General features: G+C 38.4%; 2 protein-coding genes across 8 annotated transcripts in view; one reads left to right on the top strand and one right to left on the bottom strand.

The window, feature by feature from the left end:
• The window catches only part of LOC135163495 (RNA-binding protein Musashi homolog 2-like), an 80334-nt gene extending 64155 nt beyond the window's left edge, over window positions 1-16179 (top strand). For 3 of the 5 annotated variants that reach the window (XM_064122951.1, XM_064122952.1, XM_064122953.1), the window contains 2 exons: window positions 11309-11549; window positions 11797-16179. In XM_064122951.1, coding sequence (XP_063979021.1) covers window positions 11309-11549; window positions 11797-12624 — 1069 coding nt within the window. In that variant the 3' untranslated portion in view covers window positions 12625-16179. Of the gene's footprint in view, window positions 1-4434; window positions 4514-11308; window positions 11550-11796 lie in introns of all 5 variants that reach the window. The other 2 variants (XM_064122955.1, XM_064122954.1) reach the window with 1 other exon arrangement.
• LOC135163504 (uncharacterized) overlaps window positions 1-20763 on the bottom strand; it is a 31510-nt gene that overhangs the window by 4290 nt on the left and 6457 nt on the right. For all 3 annotated transcript variants that reach the window (XR_010299131.1, XR_010299132.1, XM_064122971.1), the window contains exons 2-3: window positions 10958-11049; window positions 10808-10880 (exon numbers count right to left, since the gene is read on the bottom strand). Coding sequence is in view for 1 of the 3 variants with exons in the window: in XM_064122971.1 (XP_063979041.1) it covers window positions 10808-10880; window positions 10958-11049 (165 nt within the window). In the remaining 2 variants the exon portion in view is untranslated. The remainder of the gene's footprint in view (window positions 1-10807; window positions 10881-10957; window positions 11050-20763) is intronic.

The raw sequence follows: 20763 nt of genomic DNA, 5'->3' as shown, positions 1-20763 counted from the left end.
TTTTAACCCTCCCACCCCTTCAACTCTTTCTCCTTTTCTATTTCTCTTTTTTTTTTTCATTCTTCTTTCCGTCTTATTTCATGTACCCTAGCTTCACATACGGCGTTATGTCCACGGCTGAAAGCTTTCCAGTGTGCTTTAAAGCCCCATATTTTTCATTGGATATGATTTGAAATCCTCCTTATAAAGTCTGTTGGAATTAAATATTTAATGATTGTCATGTACATGTTTGAAAAAGCACTTTTCTCGGAACTGTACAGGGAGGGAGAGAGATGGTTATCGGGAGACCTGGAGTGGTTGTGCAATAGTTTTTGTCGGATTCTCGTAAAAATTTGTCGAATATTTGATTCATTTTTTTTTTCACGTCAATGTTTTTTTTTCTGTGTCATGGGGTACACGGTAAGCAACGTGTACTTCTGTATAAGCCGCTTACTCCGATCCTCCTCCTCCTCTCCCCCTCCCACTCCACCTTTTTCCATCAGCAATATACCCACCCTTGCTTTTCAACCTCTAGCTATTCTAGTTTTCTCTTTTTCAAGTGGCGTGCACCCTTTACTACCTGTCGTCGGTCTCGAGTCGATTGTTGGCCTTTGTCAGAATTTTCTACGAAATTTTATTGTTCTGGATACAGAGTTTCGCAAAATAGTCGTGTTAATCCTACCAATACGGATAATGGACTTTTAAAACACAATTCCTGGAGAGAACGATAAGGGAAGTAAGAGAATTCTACTGGGGAATTGTTGAGGGTTCTGTTCTGACTAATATCGGATGATGAAAAAAGGGGATATCGTGACAGGAGCAGCTCGGTGATGGCTGGATCAAACGACTCGTTGCCAACACAAGTGCAACTATCACGTCGTTTTCCAATTTTCCTTTTCCTCGCACGACTGCCGAATGATGAAAAAAATAATAGCAAATGATTTTTATTGCACAGCGACGAGGTTAAATCGGTTTAGCTTTTTGTCGATGACAACGGGAATTGACTAAACTCTATTGATCACTTGGACCGATTTCTCCTCTTTCAATCGACGCTAATGTTAGTCTCTTTAAAATTACCAGTCCACTGTCCATGAAATTAAAAAAAAATTATCCCATTTCATGAGAATTCAACGAACTATGGGTATTAAAAAAAATTAAGTGTCCAGTTTGCTCCGTTCACCTTTATACAATTCCCTTTTTATTCTATTGTTCGCTTTACTTCGTGTTTTACCTTCGTACCACCTCGTAGTCAAGGCTATCCACGTCTCTTACAATTTCATGCGGACAATTTTTACTCATCGAATTAACTGAAGAAAACGTAGACAAAATAGCTGAATATCTGGTAAATCCATGGATACACTTAATCAAGGATGGATACCAGGAGCGCAACTGTGGCAATACCGAGTGATGTGTGTACTGCATAATTGATGTGCGAAGAGCCTCGAAATCTAATTATGTTATTAGAAGCTGCATGGCGCGGCAACGGCACAAGGAAAGCCCGCAAGCTGGGCGAAAGCCCCGGTATAGATAGCAGTACAGAAGAGGTGAAGCTCGACCGTGACAGAGCTGAAGCGTGACCCGTATGTGTGGGGCTTCATCCGCGCAGTTTTTCCAATGTTTCATATGCCCCTCCCCCCACCTCTCCCCCCCCCCCCCCGCAGAGTATCCATCGTTCGTTCCTTTCAAAGGTTTCCGGATGAGTATAAAATCTCACGTCTGGATACCAGCCATTTTGTACATATCGACCATTACCATTGTCTTCCTTGTTGGCCCAGCATACCAGGCGTCGTGGCTTCCGCACAAATTGGGCGGGAAATTTCTAATGATTAAGGAAATCTACGCTAATTATCAAGTTCTGTGAACTCCGGACAATTGAAGAGAGTGCTTTCCGGGCATTCGATGGGTGGGAAAATAATTCATGAGATATCCATGAACGTGGTAGAGTTGACTGTCAAAGTTCGTTAATGAGTCAGAAGGCTAAACTAGAGAGAGCCCAGCCTCGGGGGCTAAATCGCACAATATCGATCTTTCTCAACAGTCGGAAAGAAGTTGGCGTTAAGTTTGAAGGGGAATGCCAGTGGTCCTTGCAGCGGGACAAGACGGACGAGCTGAGGAGGTGAAAAGGGATAGACAGAAGTGCTGAGAAAGAGATGAAAAAGAGACTAGAAAGGAAATCAGTGAGTGAGGGAGAGAGAGAGGGAGAGTAGCTCTTGCCTTGAGGGCATGTTCTCGCCTTCTCTCCGCAGCCTCCAACATCGGGGTGGTGGCGAGTATTGATCCGAGAGGGGGATGATTTTGAAGACAAAGTTCCCGTTAACCACCACAGATGGCTCCACAAGTTGGAAATCCTGACTCCTCGGATTCTACCAGGGCCGTAAACTCAAACTCAAATTATTGCATTTGTTGATGAGCTTATTAAACAAGTCCAGATAGTTCAATTACCCAGGTAAATCGACTTACTGTGTCCATAAAGTTTCTCTTTAATGCACTTGGTCGAAGGGTAAACATGAAATTCATCCAGTTTGGGTAGGTTTTTTTTTTTTAATGGATACCACGGGGCACGTTTAATTTCTATGACATGTCTGATCAAATGCCTCGAAGTCCCTGGATCGCAATTCGCAACTACGTGCCGGGCGCAGGAGAACACCCCCGTGACGTGTGCCGAGAGCTTTGTTCGGCATAGCATTTATGACGTTCACCCTCCTACTCCCTTGACGCTCTTCGATTTGTGAATGTACGCGGGGAATTTTGCACCGACAAATACATGTAATCGTGTATATCCTTGAATTCCCACTTTCTGATCTGACCTCCGGCTATTTCCCCAATTTCCATCTCAACTGAGCTGTTATACGCTATTTGTTGGAGTCGAGTATAATCTCGTGATGATAATTTTATTGACACGGTAAAGTTGTTACAATTCCACGAAGAGTGAGAGAAAAATTTATTTCAAGCGAGAATCGATATTCTTTACAGATGAGAATATCATTTTGAAATTCCCCGATTTCAGATTTTCTTAGATTGAGTAATTGAGAATTCTAAATGTTAATCGACGCTATCCAAGGGCATTTGTTGAATAATCATTTTCTAGTTCAACATAATTCTCTGGGAATAGGCGACCTCAAGATATTCGTTAAAAAAATATTTTTTTTCGTGTTATACTTACAAAACAATGTCGCGAATGATATATTCTTCGCGAAAAAAATTTATCCCAACAATATTTACTAACTGCACTAAAATTTACCCGGCATTAGCATGTCTTACGGAAATAATTATACAGATTTACTGTTGGCAAGCAAATATACTTGACAGAAGAAATTTATTCTTCTCAGTCTATTCCCTCTCGCTTCCCGTGCGTCGTTGAATGGCTTAAAGAGGAATAATATTGAGAGTCGTGACGACTCACTTTAGTGCCTCTCAATGTTTAACTAGTTAGCAACTGAAATCGCACAATAGTTACTTGAATAGTTTCTCACAAATGTTTAATTAATTGAACTATTGATATCGATGTTTAGTGGTAACAGTCAGTGTTTAGATGAAATTTGTTTACAATTTTATCGAATTGATTTCCGTTTGATGAATTTCATTTCAATTATTGAATGTAGCCGAGGTTGCATCGACGTTCGAAAATATTCATGTTTTTTTTCCTCTCTCTCTCTCCCTCTGGAAAAAAAAAATCACGAGAGTAAAGTGAGAGTCAACTGGATCCAAGAGTCCCTGGGATGTCATTACCCTATAATTCTTTTCGTTTCCTCCTTGTGAACCCTCGACAATTTCCCGCTCACCACACCCACAAGTATCATCACCTTTTTCCCAGTGTCTCACTCATCAGCATCCCCCCATCCCCTTTCCAGCCCATCTCTCTTCATTTTCCCTCCCTCTTTCCATCTTTGATAAAGCACGCAGTATATGTATAAAAGTACGTGGTCAGCATTATTTCGTAGATTGAAACGCGTTATAAATGACTCGTATATTGACGACTATTTATTTATAAACATATTCTACACCTCGTTAGCAAATGTAGTACTCGCTAGAGGTTCCATTGTCTTATGTACCAGCATCCGAATTTATTTTTACTAAAGAAAAGCACCGTAGATTGAGCGACTAATCGATTACTAAAAATTGTTAATAACAATTCGATGTAATTATTGATGAAATATACCGGTAGAGCTCGTGATCTAACTGGAAAAATTTAAACAAATTAACCGTTGAACCTTGATTTTACAGGATAACAAGGGACTTCTGGTGGAGATTAATGATTATATGTTTGTCAGTGGTATTCAATGACAATTAGATGTAGATTGTAATCTGAAATTTTAGATTTGAAAAAAAAAATGGGCCCACAAGCATTGGAATTGTTTCATCCATGTCAGTATCAGTCCTCTGAATGACAAAATTACAATGAAAAATGAACAATGAGAAAAAAGCAAAAACAAAAAAACGTTGTCTCTTTTTAAGGATGCAGGACGAGCAGCTACGAGTGCTAATGTGGTGGAGCAGCAAACCTCCCAACGTTGATACGCGTGTTATCGTCCAGGTAAAGATAAGGGCTTGAAAAATCAGCCAAAAATGGGAGAAAATTATTGAAAAAAAAAGAGTATATCCATAGATACAAGAAGGAACAGGCTTTTTTTTCGTATATCACTTGTAACCAGAGTATCCAAAGTAATTAATACTTTTAACAGACTGAATAAAGAATGAAGCATCTGTTTTGTTTATCGGGCCTTCGAAAATCCTCTTAGATGAATTGTTGTGTGGTAGCACATTGACATTTTCTGTTTTATCATAATTCCTAAAGTCTCAGAGATTAATTTACATCACTGAAGTACAAGTTTATTTGATTTATATGAATTTTCCACCTATTTCGTAAATAATCATAGCACAGTAGGGTAAATATTTTGGGTCGTGTATGAGAGAAGGTGTTTTTTTCATAGAAGTTGAACAAGTTGGGTCTTCTTAGTCTCCCTTCACATGACAATATCCATTCGACATCATCCTCATGGAAGATATGATAAGACTAAAAAATATCGATAGACTCTAATCGACAAAAATATATCAATAGTGAGAGAATATTTTTCGAGGTGAAAGGTAGGATAGGATGTATTACTCTAGTAGTTGGCAACTGTTCCATGTACTCCATCACAAACTATCCATGCGTTTCACCCTTTCCTTCCTCCCTTTGATGAGCATTGAGCAAATAACTCATGATTTATAACGGCATGCCAAAAGTAACATTCGTAATATAGGTTTCTACAGAGTATCGTAACAAGTAGATAAACAAAGTATCGTTGTTTCCAAATTCAGCAATGAAATTGACTTATGTGACTTCACGTCGATGATGACAAAAGAGTGTCAATGAATATGAACTATAGATTTCGTAGAATAGCACATTATCCACTCGAAATTGCGGAATAAACACGTTTCAAGTGTTGTCTGGAAATGTTAAATGATCTTTGTGGGGAACGCGAGGAAAAAAAAAATTGTTGAGTAAAGAGGGGCCGTTAGTCATCCACTCGAGAAGCTAAAAAAAAAATTATTCCCTGTGACCAGACCGGTGCAATCAAAAGCGATGGTCGTGATAAGACAGGCACGCTGTGACCGAGGGGTCTCGCTTTAATGAATTCTACATCAGAGATCCATGATTGGGCATACGTTGCCGCCGATCAAGTGCCCATTTTAGATAGCGATAAGCAATGCACCAGGTCTTTGCATTAAAAAAGAAAAATATTAAACTACCCATTTGTCCTTTAGGCCCTTGAATTTATCCGTAAATTTTCGTCATTAATAATCGTTCGGTCACTGGTACGCCTGATTTTCTAGTCAGTAAATTTGTTAATCAAATCATTTTAATGCAATCAGGAGGTTATCAAAGTTCTCGCAATTAGTTCGGAAATTCTATTCGGGCAAGGTGAGCCTCAAGTTATTAGCTTTGATTTCTGGTATGAGTGGGGGGGGATTGACTGTTGGCATTCAACAATGAACAAACCGCAGACCCTGAGAATCCCATAGAAACAGCTGAATTCCATGCTTATGGCTTTCTCAGCTGCTTCTTGCCGCTATAATTGTTTTAGCAAACGAATCGATTCTGACGGGGATTCCCAGTGAGACTTTAATCAACGCGTTACACCCGCTGGCAACACAGATATCGGTCTGATCAGTATCAAACATGACAGCCGGTAAAGCAGTTCCGACAGCGGCTTTACCGATGGACGTTAACATTTTCCCGAATTTTCCCGCTAAACTCAGCGGTTCCTAGTTTTCCACGGGTGGCTAGGTCCTCTTTAGCCACCGGTGGCGCATTGAACGTCGGATTTTCACTTGGAAAAATTCGATTTTGGGGGTGAGAATAAATTGAGGATTACCTTAATTAAGGGGCTAGAGGGTGACGGTCTATATGAACGTGTACAATGATTTTATTTTTGAGGGGAGTGGGGAAACATGGAACGCCTTCAGTGGTCAATGATTTTCCTTCGTGGCAACGCTTAGGAGAGCTTCAAAATGAAAAAAAAAGTTATTGAATTTTACCCCATCAATGCTAAGTCATTGATGATTGAGGACATCACATTATGCCACACTCTCGTCTACAATATTTAAATTAATAATCGATAGCAATGTTTATCTATGAAACTACTTAATAGACTCAATTAGTCCCTTGTTAAATCACTAAAGTAGTTGCATAAATAAAAAAATGATTGCATTAGGATAAATTCTAAAAATTTAGACAGACAGGGGGGTTCATCTCAGGGTGGAGGGACTCCTCTTAATGAATTCCTAGAATTGTGATTTGTCCGGGACTAATTATTTTAAATATTTAATGGCTTCAACAATAAAATGACTGAATCGCTAAAGTTAGTTTGATGACTAAAGAGGAATTATTGCGGGAGGAGATACAATTCCACAAATTTAGACGGACCAAGAGGTTCCGTATCCCCTTAAGTAGAAAATCTTCATCAAGACCGTGAAGGGAAATGGCCAGAGTTAAGGAGAACAGCTCGTTTAAGAATAGCATTGAAACCCCAAGAGGTTCAATTGAGGAAGTTAGCTGAATGAAAATTCCGATAAACCTGATGGAAGAATTACCCAAGTACCCAAGTAATTATCTTTAACTTGAGGGCATTTAAATTTTCCCTATCTCAATAAATGTCACCCTGTTAACGAAAAAAAAAATGAACTCGATGGGAGAATCGTTGCTCTACAAGCAATGGTAGCAGTTGATTCTGAGCGTTTACACACCCGTGCATGTACTGTTTTTTCGTTGACCATCTGTCGAGGGTGGGCAAACCCCTGTCGATTAATTGGAGCCCCTCGTATTGATCCAATAACCTATCACTGGAGGAATAAAAATAGGGCATTGGAAGGGACAGATAAACGTGACTCGGTAAAACAGAATTTAGAATAAAAGTATTTTCAGAATTGCAAACTATTTTAAAGCTCTCAATTTATATCTTTCTTTAGCGTTGCACGGGGTTCACTAAGAAATTGAATAAAGCGCTTCGAATTCAATTTCGCGAGAATAATCCCTCTCACGCTGAGTTGAAAAAGGCTTTTCAATTTCCCGGTGGGTCCACGGGGAGGGGACAATATAAATCCTGAGAGACAGTTTCGATTTATATTTCTCGACTAGATTTTAACGAGCGTTCTCTAATTTTCATGGGGGGGTTGGGAGGGCTTTAAAAAATGGGTACATAGACAGTGACATTCACATGGCTAATATCCACTTTACCTACGTGTTTTCACGCGTGCTTAATGAACAACTTTACCGTGAAAATTGAAATAAATTGACGTGACATACACGCCTACCCTCAACGGCTGTAGCCTACAAAGTGCGATATATGTATATTGTCAGCTAATGAAAATGAGTGATATTTTGGTGTAAATATTTATTCAAGCAACAACAAAATTATCAGCAGATATTGAATATTGTTCGCGTTAATCACCTATGAATACTCATCTACATCTATGAATATCAAATAATCATTAACCACACGTACAAATTATCCCATTAAATCAATATAAAAGTGTTGAATAAAATGATATTGCTATTTAATAAATACAAGTGCCCAGAACATATCTACTAATATTTAATGAAAAAATAGGCAATTTATTGACACAATAGTTATCCCCATTTACTCATCAATATTTCTACTATCTACAGACATCTATAATTATGGCATTGCTACACAAATAAGTCTCTCACGTATTATCTCATTGATTCATTGAAACAATCTTCGTTGATATAAATTTGCACTAGCTCTTGATTTGCAAAAGTCAATGGAAATTGACAAATAGTCTCCATCCACTGAATCATGAGGGGTGAGGAAGGCGGGGGAGGAGGGCACCCGTCTATTGTTGCCATCTGGCGGGCGTGCCCTCAACGAAAGGTTGCTTCTTCCACCCCTCAATTCACGTTTCCTCATTTCACCCCTCCGCTCGCATGACCAACCCATTACTGCTACATCCAGAGTAATTCACCCCTTCATCCCAGCGAATAAAATAGCCACAATTACTTTCACTTCACATTATCGTGTCATTGACAATCCGAAAAATCGTATCGTGGAGTAGAAAAAATTTTTTTTGAAATCCATTGAGACACGAGAAAATCCTGTGTACCAGATAATTAAATACCACACGTGTCCTTTGTGCTCGTTCTCCTCCAATAGTCCTTACATTATCATGATTTTCATGTGACACAAAATCAATACTCGGTGGGTAAATCACCAAAGTCACTCGTCGCTCTGTTTCCCAATGGAATTAATTAAACTTCTCATATTTTCTCTCCAACAAGGGATTTTTAAGAGTTGAAATGACGGCAAAGAGCTTGCGGGGAGGTTGAGCGCCGCGCCTCTATCGACCGGAAGCTGCTCCCCCATCGACCGGTAAAACGTTTCACCTCGACGTCCGAGTCAACGTGGCCCTTTTCTACGCGCCACATTCTCCATCTTTATTTTTTCCTTTATTCAATTTCTCTCATTTTGTTTATCCATTCATTCTGTCATTATTTTTCTCGTTTCTCTCTTTCTCCCTCTCCGCGCTCGGCCACGCTCTTGAACACGGTACAAGGGGCACCCTCATTAACCAACCCCCTGTGCTCCCCAGCCTCGATAACAGGGGGGAACCCCTTTTTTGCCTCATTTTGCCTGAGCACTCGGATACTTTCGCCTCCTCACTATTATTCCATCCATTTAATTTATGTGGGTGGAGCGCGTGCTCGGTGAAAGTCGTGCTTTTCCGAGTTGGCCGTAGGGGGTGAAATGGTTGTTTCCCTAACTCCTCTTCTCCCTTGTTCCCCCAAAACTCCGCCTAACATTCTCTCAATTCTCACACATACACAGATAAAACATTTATTCGTTACCAGACACACATAATTTGTCATTGTTAATTGAATTATTTGTATATTTTTAACGGCTTTCCCTTCCAAACAATGGTAAATTATATTTTTTATGATAGCACAAGTTCCACCACTTATTAACACTCGTCGATTGTTACAACTCATTTTTATTAAATGCGCTGATGTGTTGATGATGTCTTAACGTTGCTATGTCACAGCATCCAGGACAATGTCCCATCACACCAGTAACTTGATAAGGCGTACTGCTGTGATAGGACAATATTCCAGACACCGAACTCGTCAGTTGATGTTCATCGATATTATCATACCTGCTCCCTCGTTTCTCACGTATTTATCATGTACAATAGCCATCGAATAATTTAAATAATTGTAAAATAATATTCAATATTATTTATAACGCGATAGAGAGTTGTTGAACCCACGAAAATCGTTGTCTAACCGTGGTCAACGTTGAGCTGAATTAGATAAGCTACTCGGTCGAGCGTCCCGACGGCACTGCGTCGCTCGCTGGCGACGGCGCCTCCGCACCCCGTGCGCACCCCTGCCTCACCTCGTCCCCCACCATCGTCACTCGGTACTGGCCGACAACGTCCTGGCAACGGAGGGAGCGCCGCTCTCTGTCACTTGGGTGGGGGTTAGGGGGTTGAAAAATGATGGTGAGGGGATTGAATGTGCGGGTGGAAGAGGCAGTATTTTGTGGATGAGAAAGAGGGAGAGAGAGTCAGGAAGAGAGCGCTACGCGACACCCCCAAACGGCCAACGAGGTAGCAACTCGAGTCCAATGTATATACAAGCGAGAGGGGGTGGTTGATTTTCACTGAGGGGATGGTGTACGGAGTGAAGGAGGGTGTATTGATCCACCAGCTGCGCGTTCTCTCACTCTCGGTTGAGCCTGTGCGCGCAACATCAACCCTACAGTGAATACAGTCGTCGTCTCGTATACTCAGAAGAGTCCGAGTTGGCGTTTTTGTATATATTTCTTTTTTTTTTTTACTTCACCCACTCGTCGTTCCTTCAAGACGCTCGGACCTTCGTTAGACCACCCTCCTCACTCGTCCTTCTTTTAACTGCTCTAAACATTACGATGGCTCTTCAAACTTTGCATTTTATGCTATTTTTTTTTCTCTTCCTATTTCTTTGTCCAAACGCCTGAGTTTGAAGCCCTCTGACTTCACTTGGAATTGAATAGATCTTTTTACGTTCATTCACTTTCACTTCGGCCTGATGGGAGAATGTATAATAGGAATATCGGAGGGATTCGATGAATTATTGGCTCGCCAAGTTAATTAACTTGGATAAAAGTATCCTTGTTCACCTGCTGTTATACCATGGGAGAACGGATATTGGCTGTGCCAAGGGGAAGCTGATTATCCGGTGGTAGCCGAGATAATTCGATCACTCCCGTTTTCTCGTTTTCCTCCCTTCGATGAATTTACGACACTTTTTCTCGTTTGTCTGAGATTTGGCAATATGAATTCTTACCTTGAGCGAACGAGGATTTCTCAAGTCCATGAATTTCGGCTTCGACTCCATCTCCCAACGCTGATAGCCCAGTCTATCGCAATATTAATTATTATTTATTCAATTCTGATGAGTTTTAATGGCGACTAAGTGAATTAAGGACATACTCACTGTACGTCGATAGTCGTAACAAATGTTCTATGGTAAATCATGAATAACAATCCACCCAGTGCACCCAATTGAATAGCCAACAGTGGGGTAATCTGCAACAACAATTAATGTTCCACAAACTTAATATACATTAAAGTAAATTTATCGTTGAAATATTTATTATTTGGCTCTGTTAGTTTAGTGGAACTGAAAAAGCTTGAAAATATTTAACACTCACAGTAACAAAATATAGTGCACTTGGAATAATTGAACCTAGATATTAAAATTATTATTTATTATTCTTTCATTAACCACCATTGCACTGCCAAATCCATTCCGTATGAATCAAAGATTCGTTTATTTGTGTTTCAGCGCTGGCATGGAGGCAGCGAATGGTGCACTGGACCATGATTTTCACAATGCCCTTGTACCAATAAACGGTAGCCATTCTGGTAGCTCTGGCAGGAGTACACCGAACAGCGGTGATCCAGCACCAGGAAAATTGTTTGTTGGTGGATTGTCGTGGCAAACGAGTAGTGAAAAATTGAGGGAATATTTCGGAATGTTTGGAACTGTGACCGATGTATTAATAATGAAGGATCCAGTCACACAGGTTTGTAATAACACGTAATATATTGATTATTATGGGGACCGTGCATGGGCCATTGGACATCGAATTGACAACTCAGCTCTCAGCCTTTAACATTCCCATATATCCATGAAAAGGCTGCACTAATTTGCATGCGTATTTTGTAAATATTCATGTTCTAGTCATACACGGTCTCTGTAGGTGGGCGAAAATTTGTTTTTCCATTTTGTTATGTATTTATTAACCATTTGTTGAATATAAATTTGTTCAGCGGAGTCGAGGCTTTGGGTTCATCACATTCGCTGAGCCTGGGAGTGTCGACAAAGTGCTAAAATGCCCGATACATACGCTCGATGGTAAGAAGATCGACCCGAAACACGCGACACCGAAGAATCGTGCTAAACAGGCTAATCGAACGAAGAAGATATTCGTGGGTGGTGTTAGCCAAGATACAAGTAGTGACGAGGTAAAAGCATACTTCAATCAATTTGGCAAAGTTGAGGAGACTGTTATGCTGATGGATCAACAGACAAAACGACATCGTGGCTTTGGCTTTGTGACTTTTGAAAATGAGGATGTTGTCGATCGTGTTTGTGAAATTCATTTTCACACTATTAAGAATAAAAAAGTCGAGTGCAAAAAGGCTCAACCCAAGGAGGCAGTTCAACAGAGTGCCCTTGCACTTGGTAAGCGCGTTGTACTGGGTGCACTAGGTGTGCGTTTGGCACCTCAGCCACAGTTACAAGTTGCAACAGCATCTCAATTTGTTGCTGCGCAAGCGCAAGCGCAGGTGCAAGCTGCAGCAGCCGCAGCAGCAGCTGCACAGGTGCAGAATGCCGTTGCGGGTTATGGAAAATTATTTGCAAGCAGTTATCCAGCATTGTCGGCATACAGATATGCCCCTTATCCAATACCCACCGCCGTTGCTACAGCACCACCAACAGCACCAGCGCCACCTACAACAGCCACAGCGGCACAACCCCAAGCAGGTGCACCACCTGGCAATCCTTATCAGGGATATTCACTTACAAATGTGGATATGTCGAGTTTTCAGGGTGTTGACTGGGGCTCAATGTACGGTATGGGAATGTACGTTTAAATTTTCATTAAATTGTGGATAATTTATGGGAATCAGTGCCAGGAGCATCTTTCTATGGGAGATTCCAGTACGGAGAATGTTGGAGCGATGGATTGACAGTGGGAATTGTCGAAGAGATTACTCTGGGAATGGTGGACGAGGATAAACAAGTTAAACTTGGACGATGTCAAGCCAGATGAATGCAAGTCTGATATTTTTTTCATTCATTTTTTTTTTTTATTATTTATATTATTGTCTTCGTACCGTCCTTAACACTTTTTTCGTTTATTAAGAGTATTTTCAATCGATCTCTCTTCATTGCCCTCCGCTCTTTAGGCTTCTTCAGCCATTAACGATAATTTTCTTTAATTTTTTATCTTTTTATTTTTCTTTCGTTTTATCGGTTCGCGCTACTTGTGCAGCGATTCGTTGTTGATAACGAATATGATTTTTTTTTTATTATGATTAATCCAATTTCGCTGATATTCTTCGAGTATCGCAGTGTCTCGGAGTATTAATCCGAAATGTGTTCGCGAGTAAGTTAGGCAGATATTAACGCAATACTCCTTTATTTAAACAAATACTCATTTTCCACTCGATGCTTCCCCCCCGATTAAACTCCAATTGTTTTTCTTAATACATCGGATGATAATAAATCGACCCTCTTGATAATTAATTTAACGTGAAAGAAAATAAGAAAAGAAGATCGACGGGCTGTCAATACTTACTGATAGGTAATATGCATATTGAAAATATATTTTTTTTTCGAGTAATGGAAGACAATATTTCTCTGCTCTCCATGGCGTATGAAAAAATAGCCATCGTTTACAAAATAAAATGATAAAAAAAACTCGATTGAATAATTAGGGTAAGAACAATATGATTAGAAGGAGAGGGTGAAGAGGCAAAGGTTAAACAAGATAATGAAAAAAAAAACTAGAATTTGAAGAATAATCTTGTGTACGTGAAAATTGCACCAGGACGTATTATATTGATTGGCGTGTGACGGGTCGCGCGTTAATACAATTTCATAGTTATTCAATCATTAAGGATACTCAATAGTAATGTAAGTTGCGCGCATATGCGATACAAGAGAACAGGATAATTATTATAATAATTAAATCCACATTGAGATTAGCTCAAAAGAGAGAAAGAGAGATTAGATATGTGAATAAGTTAACACGTGTGATTTTTTCACACTCATAATGATTAAATCTTTTTCTAAAATTTTGGACTGACAATGTGTTCTCAGTTGTGAGAGCCCAAATAATAATGAGATAAGAAAGTGGAAAAGTTTTATGAGTGAGAAAAATGAGACAAGTCGAATTTGAGATATGTCGAAGCAATAAGCGAATTACTCAACTAATTACATCAGAGATAATGATGCAACATACAATACTAGTAGCGTATACATTTGTATATGTCTCCGTAAGTTAATTATCATGATAATTTAATGGACTAATACGTGACGAGGTGCAGTAAATGCCACTCGTCATTGCCGTTGTTGAAAAGGAGAATGGAAAAGAAAATAATGGAGAAGTAATAAGTAATATCTCTAGAAGTACGAAATTTCACGAAATATTGGGAGGAGACATAACATGCGAGTGATATTCAATATAAAATTTCGTCGTAAGTTAAGAGTAAAAACAAATATTGTTACTCGCGACACACCACGAGTATTATTAATTTATATTTAATACATATTCTTGAATATTGTCATTAAAAAATGATACGTACTTATGGTCATTGCTTAAGAGCAAGACTGACATGAGAGTGAGAAAAACAAAAAACAAAAAAAAAAGTAATATACAGGAGGAAATAAGCGTGAGAATGTGTGAGTCGCGTGTACGAGTGCTTAGTGGAGATACAAAAAGAAAAATTCCAATTTTCGATGGTAGAAGGTGCATTGACCATTAGACATGACGAGCATGTAGAGTAACGATAATGTCTTATTTTTCATTTACAACGGCCATTGGTAGACATTTGCATTATCAATTTTTTTACATGATCTATAGATTCCCGTTGAAATCCTGTTGACAAAAAAAAAATATGAAAACAGAAAAATAATGCATAACAATACCTCTCCATTCATAAGATTCTTTCTACATTCGGGATAATATTGACTAGCGAATGTTAACAGTAATGCGTAGTTTAGTTTTTTGAACGCTAACCACCCACTAGTTTTTGAGAGTATGAATTATCATGTGATACATGATTTATTTATATATAATGTTTACATTAGATGAAGCATGCTGGTTGATGATTCTCCTCAAAATGATTAGTCTTCTTTTTCTATTCACTCTATGATTTCTCACCATTCTTGAAGTTACAAGTTTCGTATGTCAGTGTTTGCAAGAGTCATTCGAGCTGTTTCGAAATTTGTCGGTGTGATTGAATATTGATCCGTAACTGTCAATAATTCACATTAACCTGTAACCTCACGAACTTTCCATCACTGAACAAAAGAGGTGAATGATAAAAAATAATAATAAACATACAACGGCGAATACTGTAGTGATCTGCAACATGTGAATTCATAATAAGCAGTGACCGTATTTTCCAATTGAAAATCAACAACTATTACTGATTACGATTATGCATCAAGCATTGTTATTGTTAGTAGTATTGTCATAATGCCATTATTGCCACAATTATTCGAACCAAACAGACCTCTACACGTACGCCAAAACATCATTCTGTTATCAAAACGTGAGGCTCACACCGGCAAAAGAATTGAGGGAGTATTGACGAAGATACAAATATTTAGCTCTCATTAAAAATTCCATAAATTGTCACGCCCAAATTTCGCCTGCAGAACGAACAGATAAGTTTGAAGATATGATAACGAAGGGGGGGAAGGGTGAAAAAAAAATGACATCTGATCGTTCTGCACGTGAAAGCAGAACGAGGCAAGCATTTGTGTACAGAAGAGAATACATGTCCTCGAGGGGTTGCGAGTATGAGGGTGTATTTGGTGGGTGGGTTGGTTTTAGTTGGTCTGTGATCCTCCTCTAAATTTTCTATCCCACTCTGTCGTCTACCGATCGATCGTTCCAACGGGTGTCTCCTGCAAGCATTGCAAGGGGGCATAGCTAGGCATCATCCCTCGATTGGTGCGCGCGTCGGTTTACTTCAGAACACCCCTTAACCCCTCCCATCAAAGGATCGAAGGCTAAACTTCTTCGCATTCTTCGTGCTTCCACAGTATACCCACAAACTCATATCCATTCACCTATACGCATACGCGTAATACGAGTATTCTGTTAATTTAATTAAGCTCAAATCACATTTTCCATCTTTATTAGCCAAAATTTGATAGAGGATAAACACGAGGGACACATTCGCAGCCCCTTGAGGACGTGCTGAGGTCTCAGTTTCACCGAAATGAGAGAAACATGAACTCTACGATTGATATAACGTGACGTAAACATACACATGAAAACTCTCAAACCATATACATAACACAGTAATACGAGAGAATTAAGAGAAAAGTTGATGAAAAAAAAAACATTTCTTAGATTAGATAAATGCCTAGTGAAATTGCCAATAAAGTAGTCGTTTACAACTGGTAGCTAACCTCTTTGTGTATCATCCCTTGTATCATCTTTTACCCAAACAAAATGCTCCTCTAAAAATGGAATATCTCTCTGTATTTAGTAAGCATAGATCTAACTCTCTGTTTACATTTACCCCCTTCCCCCTCGTATTTTAAGATTTAAATATTTTTATCGATCTTTTATTTCGTTACTATCCCTTCTTCAACGCTAAGTAGATATATCTCGAGGGTTTTAAGTCGGAGCTAATTGGCTTATTAATATTGAGCTTGTAATTAGCCCGATAAAGACCCCATTCCTCCCTCACCCAATTTCCCAATCTCGTTCCATGTTGCACTCCGGTTGGTCCATTTACCAAACTCGTTTATTTTAAATTGCATTTTTCAGCAAAAAACAACACTCTTTCTCCTATTTTCCATCCTCATCATCTCATTATAACACATGATTCTTGGAGCACTCGAGTGCATTCTCAAACTGAAAAGTACACTAGACCAACCAAGAGCTGTAACTCGGGATCCTTGAAATGCGTTTTGTTTTTTTTTTCTTTCATTTTCTGTGTTTTATTATCTTTATTTCACAATGAAAGTGCGGTCTAAAAGTGTACACCAGCAGAGAATTTGTGTAGAGCATGCATTAGCTAGACACCGGCACCCCTAACTATGCAAAGTAAAACTTTAATCATCAGCTCAATGCCTCACTCCCCAATCCATCAGCCTTCCATCCCTGTACATATCCAATTCATCAGTATCAGAGTTTAATTGGCGTGAAATCGACAAGTATATTGTATGTGTCAATAGACGTTCATTATGCTCTACAAGAAAGCTTTTTGGAGGTAATGTAGGCTCTAGTAATTTGATAGAAAAGAGGAATACACCGATAATTCCCCTGAATCTTTACACTTACCCCGAGTGCCTTAATAGCTCCTTCGAATTACGGAAAACAAAATGGATACAAAATTTTAAATGAGAGTAGAAAAATTCCGGTACATCCGACGGCAAGAGTGCTTCCTACACATCGGAGATGATCTTCCTCATCATCAGGTAAGAATTGAATTACATTTTTTTTTTTCCAAACACGTAGACCGTAGGTGAAAGTAGTTGGCTTTGATGTAGATATCTCAGGTCTTTGTATTTATGATACATCAGTCTGGCATCTTCTTGTTGGTATTTATATGCTAGAGATAAGCACGCATCGAAGGACACGGAAATGAAGGAGGTGGCAAAAATGACTAATTTCTATATAACAGATGACGAGAAATTGGATGGATGAGTAGAGAGGAGAGAGGAATAAAGGCAGAGCTTCAACCTGTTGGCACGACTCCACTAGTACCATCGCAATTATTATTTTCCTTCATACTCTGCGTTATGTGTATCATGTAAAATGTGTAGATGTATTTCCTAAAACTGTACAGTATGTGTGTGTGTGCGTGATAATCCAGATATTGCTGTTGAAATACTCTGGATTAGAGTCAGGAATTTTAGTTATTGCACTGGAGTGCACATTGCATGTGTAAAACAACAATTGCACTAACTATGAGACAATGTCTGGCTCAATTGGTTTATGTTTTGGCACTCGATGGCATGCGATGTAGTCATTAGAAATGAGCATCGATGAATTCGTATAAATTACGTGTCTTCACTGTCATTTTTCCTCTATCATGACATTATTTGTGCAACGTTATTGTGAAATCATGACTGACAATGTAAGTGATAACAAATGAAAAAATACTAATATGCTTATTCGTGTTGATAGAGTCCATTGAATGGAGAGATAAAGTTGAATTTAGATGAGAAATGATTATGATAAATAATTTAGTGAGAGATTTTCGAGGCACTTTGGACATGGGACCCACGCCTTTCCTTTTAATAATTATTGAAAATTATTAATGTGAAAAGAAGAATAATTGATGAATCATGAGAAATAATAATTAAGCCGGAATTAATGACCGGGTCTTGTTCTTCCAGTATGGTTACATGAAAAAGAAAGAAAAAAAAAATGAAAATAATAATCAACGGGTTTCACGATTTAGCCAGTAAGGATTCCTCTGGGTGGTGAGAGCCCAGTTAATTCAATTCATTGGATACAGTACAGTCACATCGGTGTGTACCACTGAGAAGTCAACCAAGGGGTGAATTCAATTACTCACAAGTGTTAATACATTATCAAGTGTGGAGATGATGTACTGATAAATGACAAATAATAGTCAATTGGTCTGGTACACTGACATTTAGTACTGAAATCCAGTGAATTATTATACAATCGATAATAATCTGCTCGCATTGTGTAACTCCTTCACACAAAACCCACAACCCTTTCCCCCCTCCCCCCCTTCCCCAACTAATTCACAAGACTTATCAATTTTGGAGGAGTATTATTCGAAAGAATTTCTGTATGGTTAAAGTTAAACCTGATGAGATTAGTTGTAAATATATTTCATGTGAATTTAATGATTTTCTTTCTTTCTCAGATAGGACAAAGGGAGATAGAATAATATTGTTTGATTATTTTTTAGCATTACTAATTCTTTTTACTAATAATTATTTGAAACTCTAGTCGTACAATGAATTGAACTCTTCAACATTCCGTAGTATCGACTCCCTTCATTCGAATAATAAACTTTGACACTTCACGTGCCTGTAAATAATGAAGAACTTTTAAACATATGGAGAAGAAAAAAAAAACAAAAAAAAATCATAATTATTAAATAAGATATAATATATTTTTTCAATCTCATCCCAGTGCTCGTTGAGGCTCATTTTCTGTCACGTCTTGGTTAATCTTTCTTACATGGGATAATAAGATTCTAGAATTTTTCCCCCTTTCGAGGGGAAACAAAAGCCCTGAGAGATGATAACACCTGTCCCACTTCCCAATCCTCATTTCACCTAGAAGAATCCCTCATTCTTTTCCCCATGTGCCTAAGAGCATAAGAGATTTTTTGTAAATAAATGATAATAAGTGATTAAGCTTTAGCAAGTCTAATTAGAAGAAAACCCTAGTTAAAGAAAATACATTTCAAGTAAACATTACGCGAGTTGTCGATTGTAGTGTCGCACTTAGATAAAAGAGAAGGAGAGGAATCTCATTTGTCGTAATTATTTCCAATGATTAAAAATACTAAATGGAAAATATCATATCGAGAGATTCCTCGCGGTCTCAGTGGTAAAAGAGATGAATAATGTAGTTTGTAGTGGGTAGAAATGATATTATCTCACGTGATAAATGATGAAGGTAAATTAAAATATCACTAGCTTGTATACTTACAATATGAAAGACTCACATCGTAGAATATTTATATTTTAGTTATTTTGATTTTCAGATGTGCCATGATAATCTTAAAGATTTGTTCAATCACCAAAAATGCTTCATCAATGAAAATAATATGAATGATTCTAGTCCTTTATACAATTGATAATAACGATGATAAAGTCGACATTTTACACGCGAATGAACAAATCTCATATTTTGTAGTAATTTATTTATTATAACCATTTAATACTGTCTAAGTTTTAGCGGTATTTGCGTAATAAGTTGATTTATTGGTTTGTAATAAATGTTATTATTTTATGTGTCAAACAAATGCTTCGATTGTAGTAAAAACTCAACCAAGCTCGCCCTGCAATGCATTCCTTCGAGCAAACATTAACATTTATTTCATCAATAAATAAGCAATAATGTTATTTGCAAATAATATGTCTTATCCTTGTGTGTGATACAGAAACAAGGATTATTGCTCGTTGGAGGAAATAATTATCCCGAGTTCCACCAAAAAAAACCGCTAGATAGCCCAATCCGACATTAGAAAAATGTGTAGTTTATAACCGTAATTTATTGAATGAATTAAATGAGATTATTCTTAAGTGAAATTAATCTTATTAGAGAAAACCGAGGAAATACAAAAAAAAAGGACAAGTGAAAGAGGGAGAGGGGTAGAATGCTTTTTGTGACGGTGAAGAAGAGTCGTATAGAGTGAGATTGAGAGGATTTAGTCGGGAATGAACAATAATTGAGGTGAACATTTTTTGAGGGGAAAAAACGGGAACAAGTCAGACAGAAGCCGAATGACAGATACGACCACCGTGTATACTACAGGTAAACTGATTTATTGTACCTGTTGTTGTTGAAAACATATTAAAAATAATCTTATTCCATGCTAATATCGCTTGATATATTTCATACCACTCCACCTTTTTTTTTTCAAAATGAGAAAAAATTGCAATAAATCACTGAGTTTTACCATTTTTTTTTGTTCCTCCGCAAGTGTTACACCCCCTAAGAATTGAAATGTTTATTATTCCCTGTGAATTTGTCAATTCGCCTGTGGAACATTCAGGATGACTTATCACTGAGCAAGTTACAGTAGATTTCACGTAGTAACAACAGCAGAGATGGACTCTGCCATTTATTCCATTCATTTTTATCCCCCTCATGGCCAAGTTTTTTTCCACTCGTTTTTATTTTTTTTCCCCCTGCTGAGGGCCTTTTCAGGAGAATATCCACGGTGCGTGTACAGCAATGGCAAGAGGAAAGCACGATTCATATCCATGGGGGGTGAAAAGAAAAGAAAGGAAAAATAATGCAAGAGCAAAGAGTACTGGATTTTAGA

This window comes from Diachasmimorpha longicaudata, chromosome 6 (assembly GCF_034640455.1).
Source record: "Diachasmimorpha longicaudata isolate KC_UGA_2023 chromosome 6, iyDiaLong2, whole genome shotgun sequence".
Classification (NCBI taxonomy): Eukaryota; Metazoa; Arthropoda; class Insecta; order Hymenoptera; family Braconidae; genus Diachasmimorpha; species Diachasmimorpha longicaudata.
Note: the sequence above shows the minus strand (reverse complement) of the source record. Positions and strands in the feature narration are given on the sequence as shown.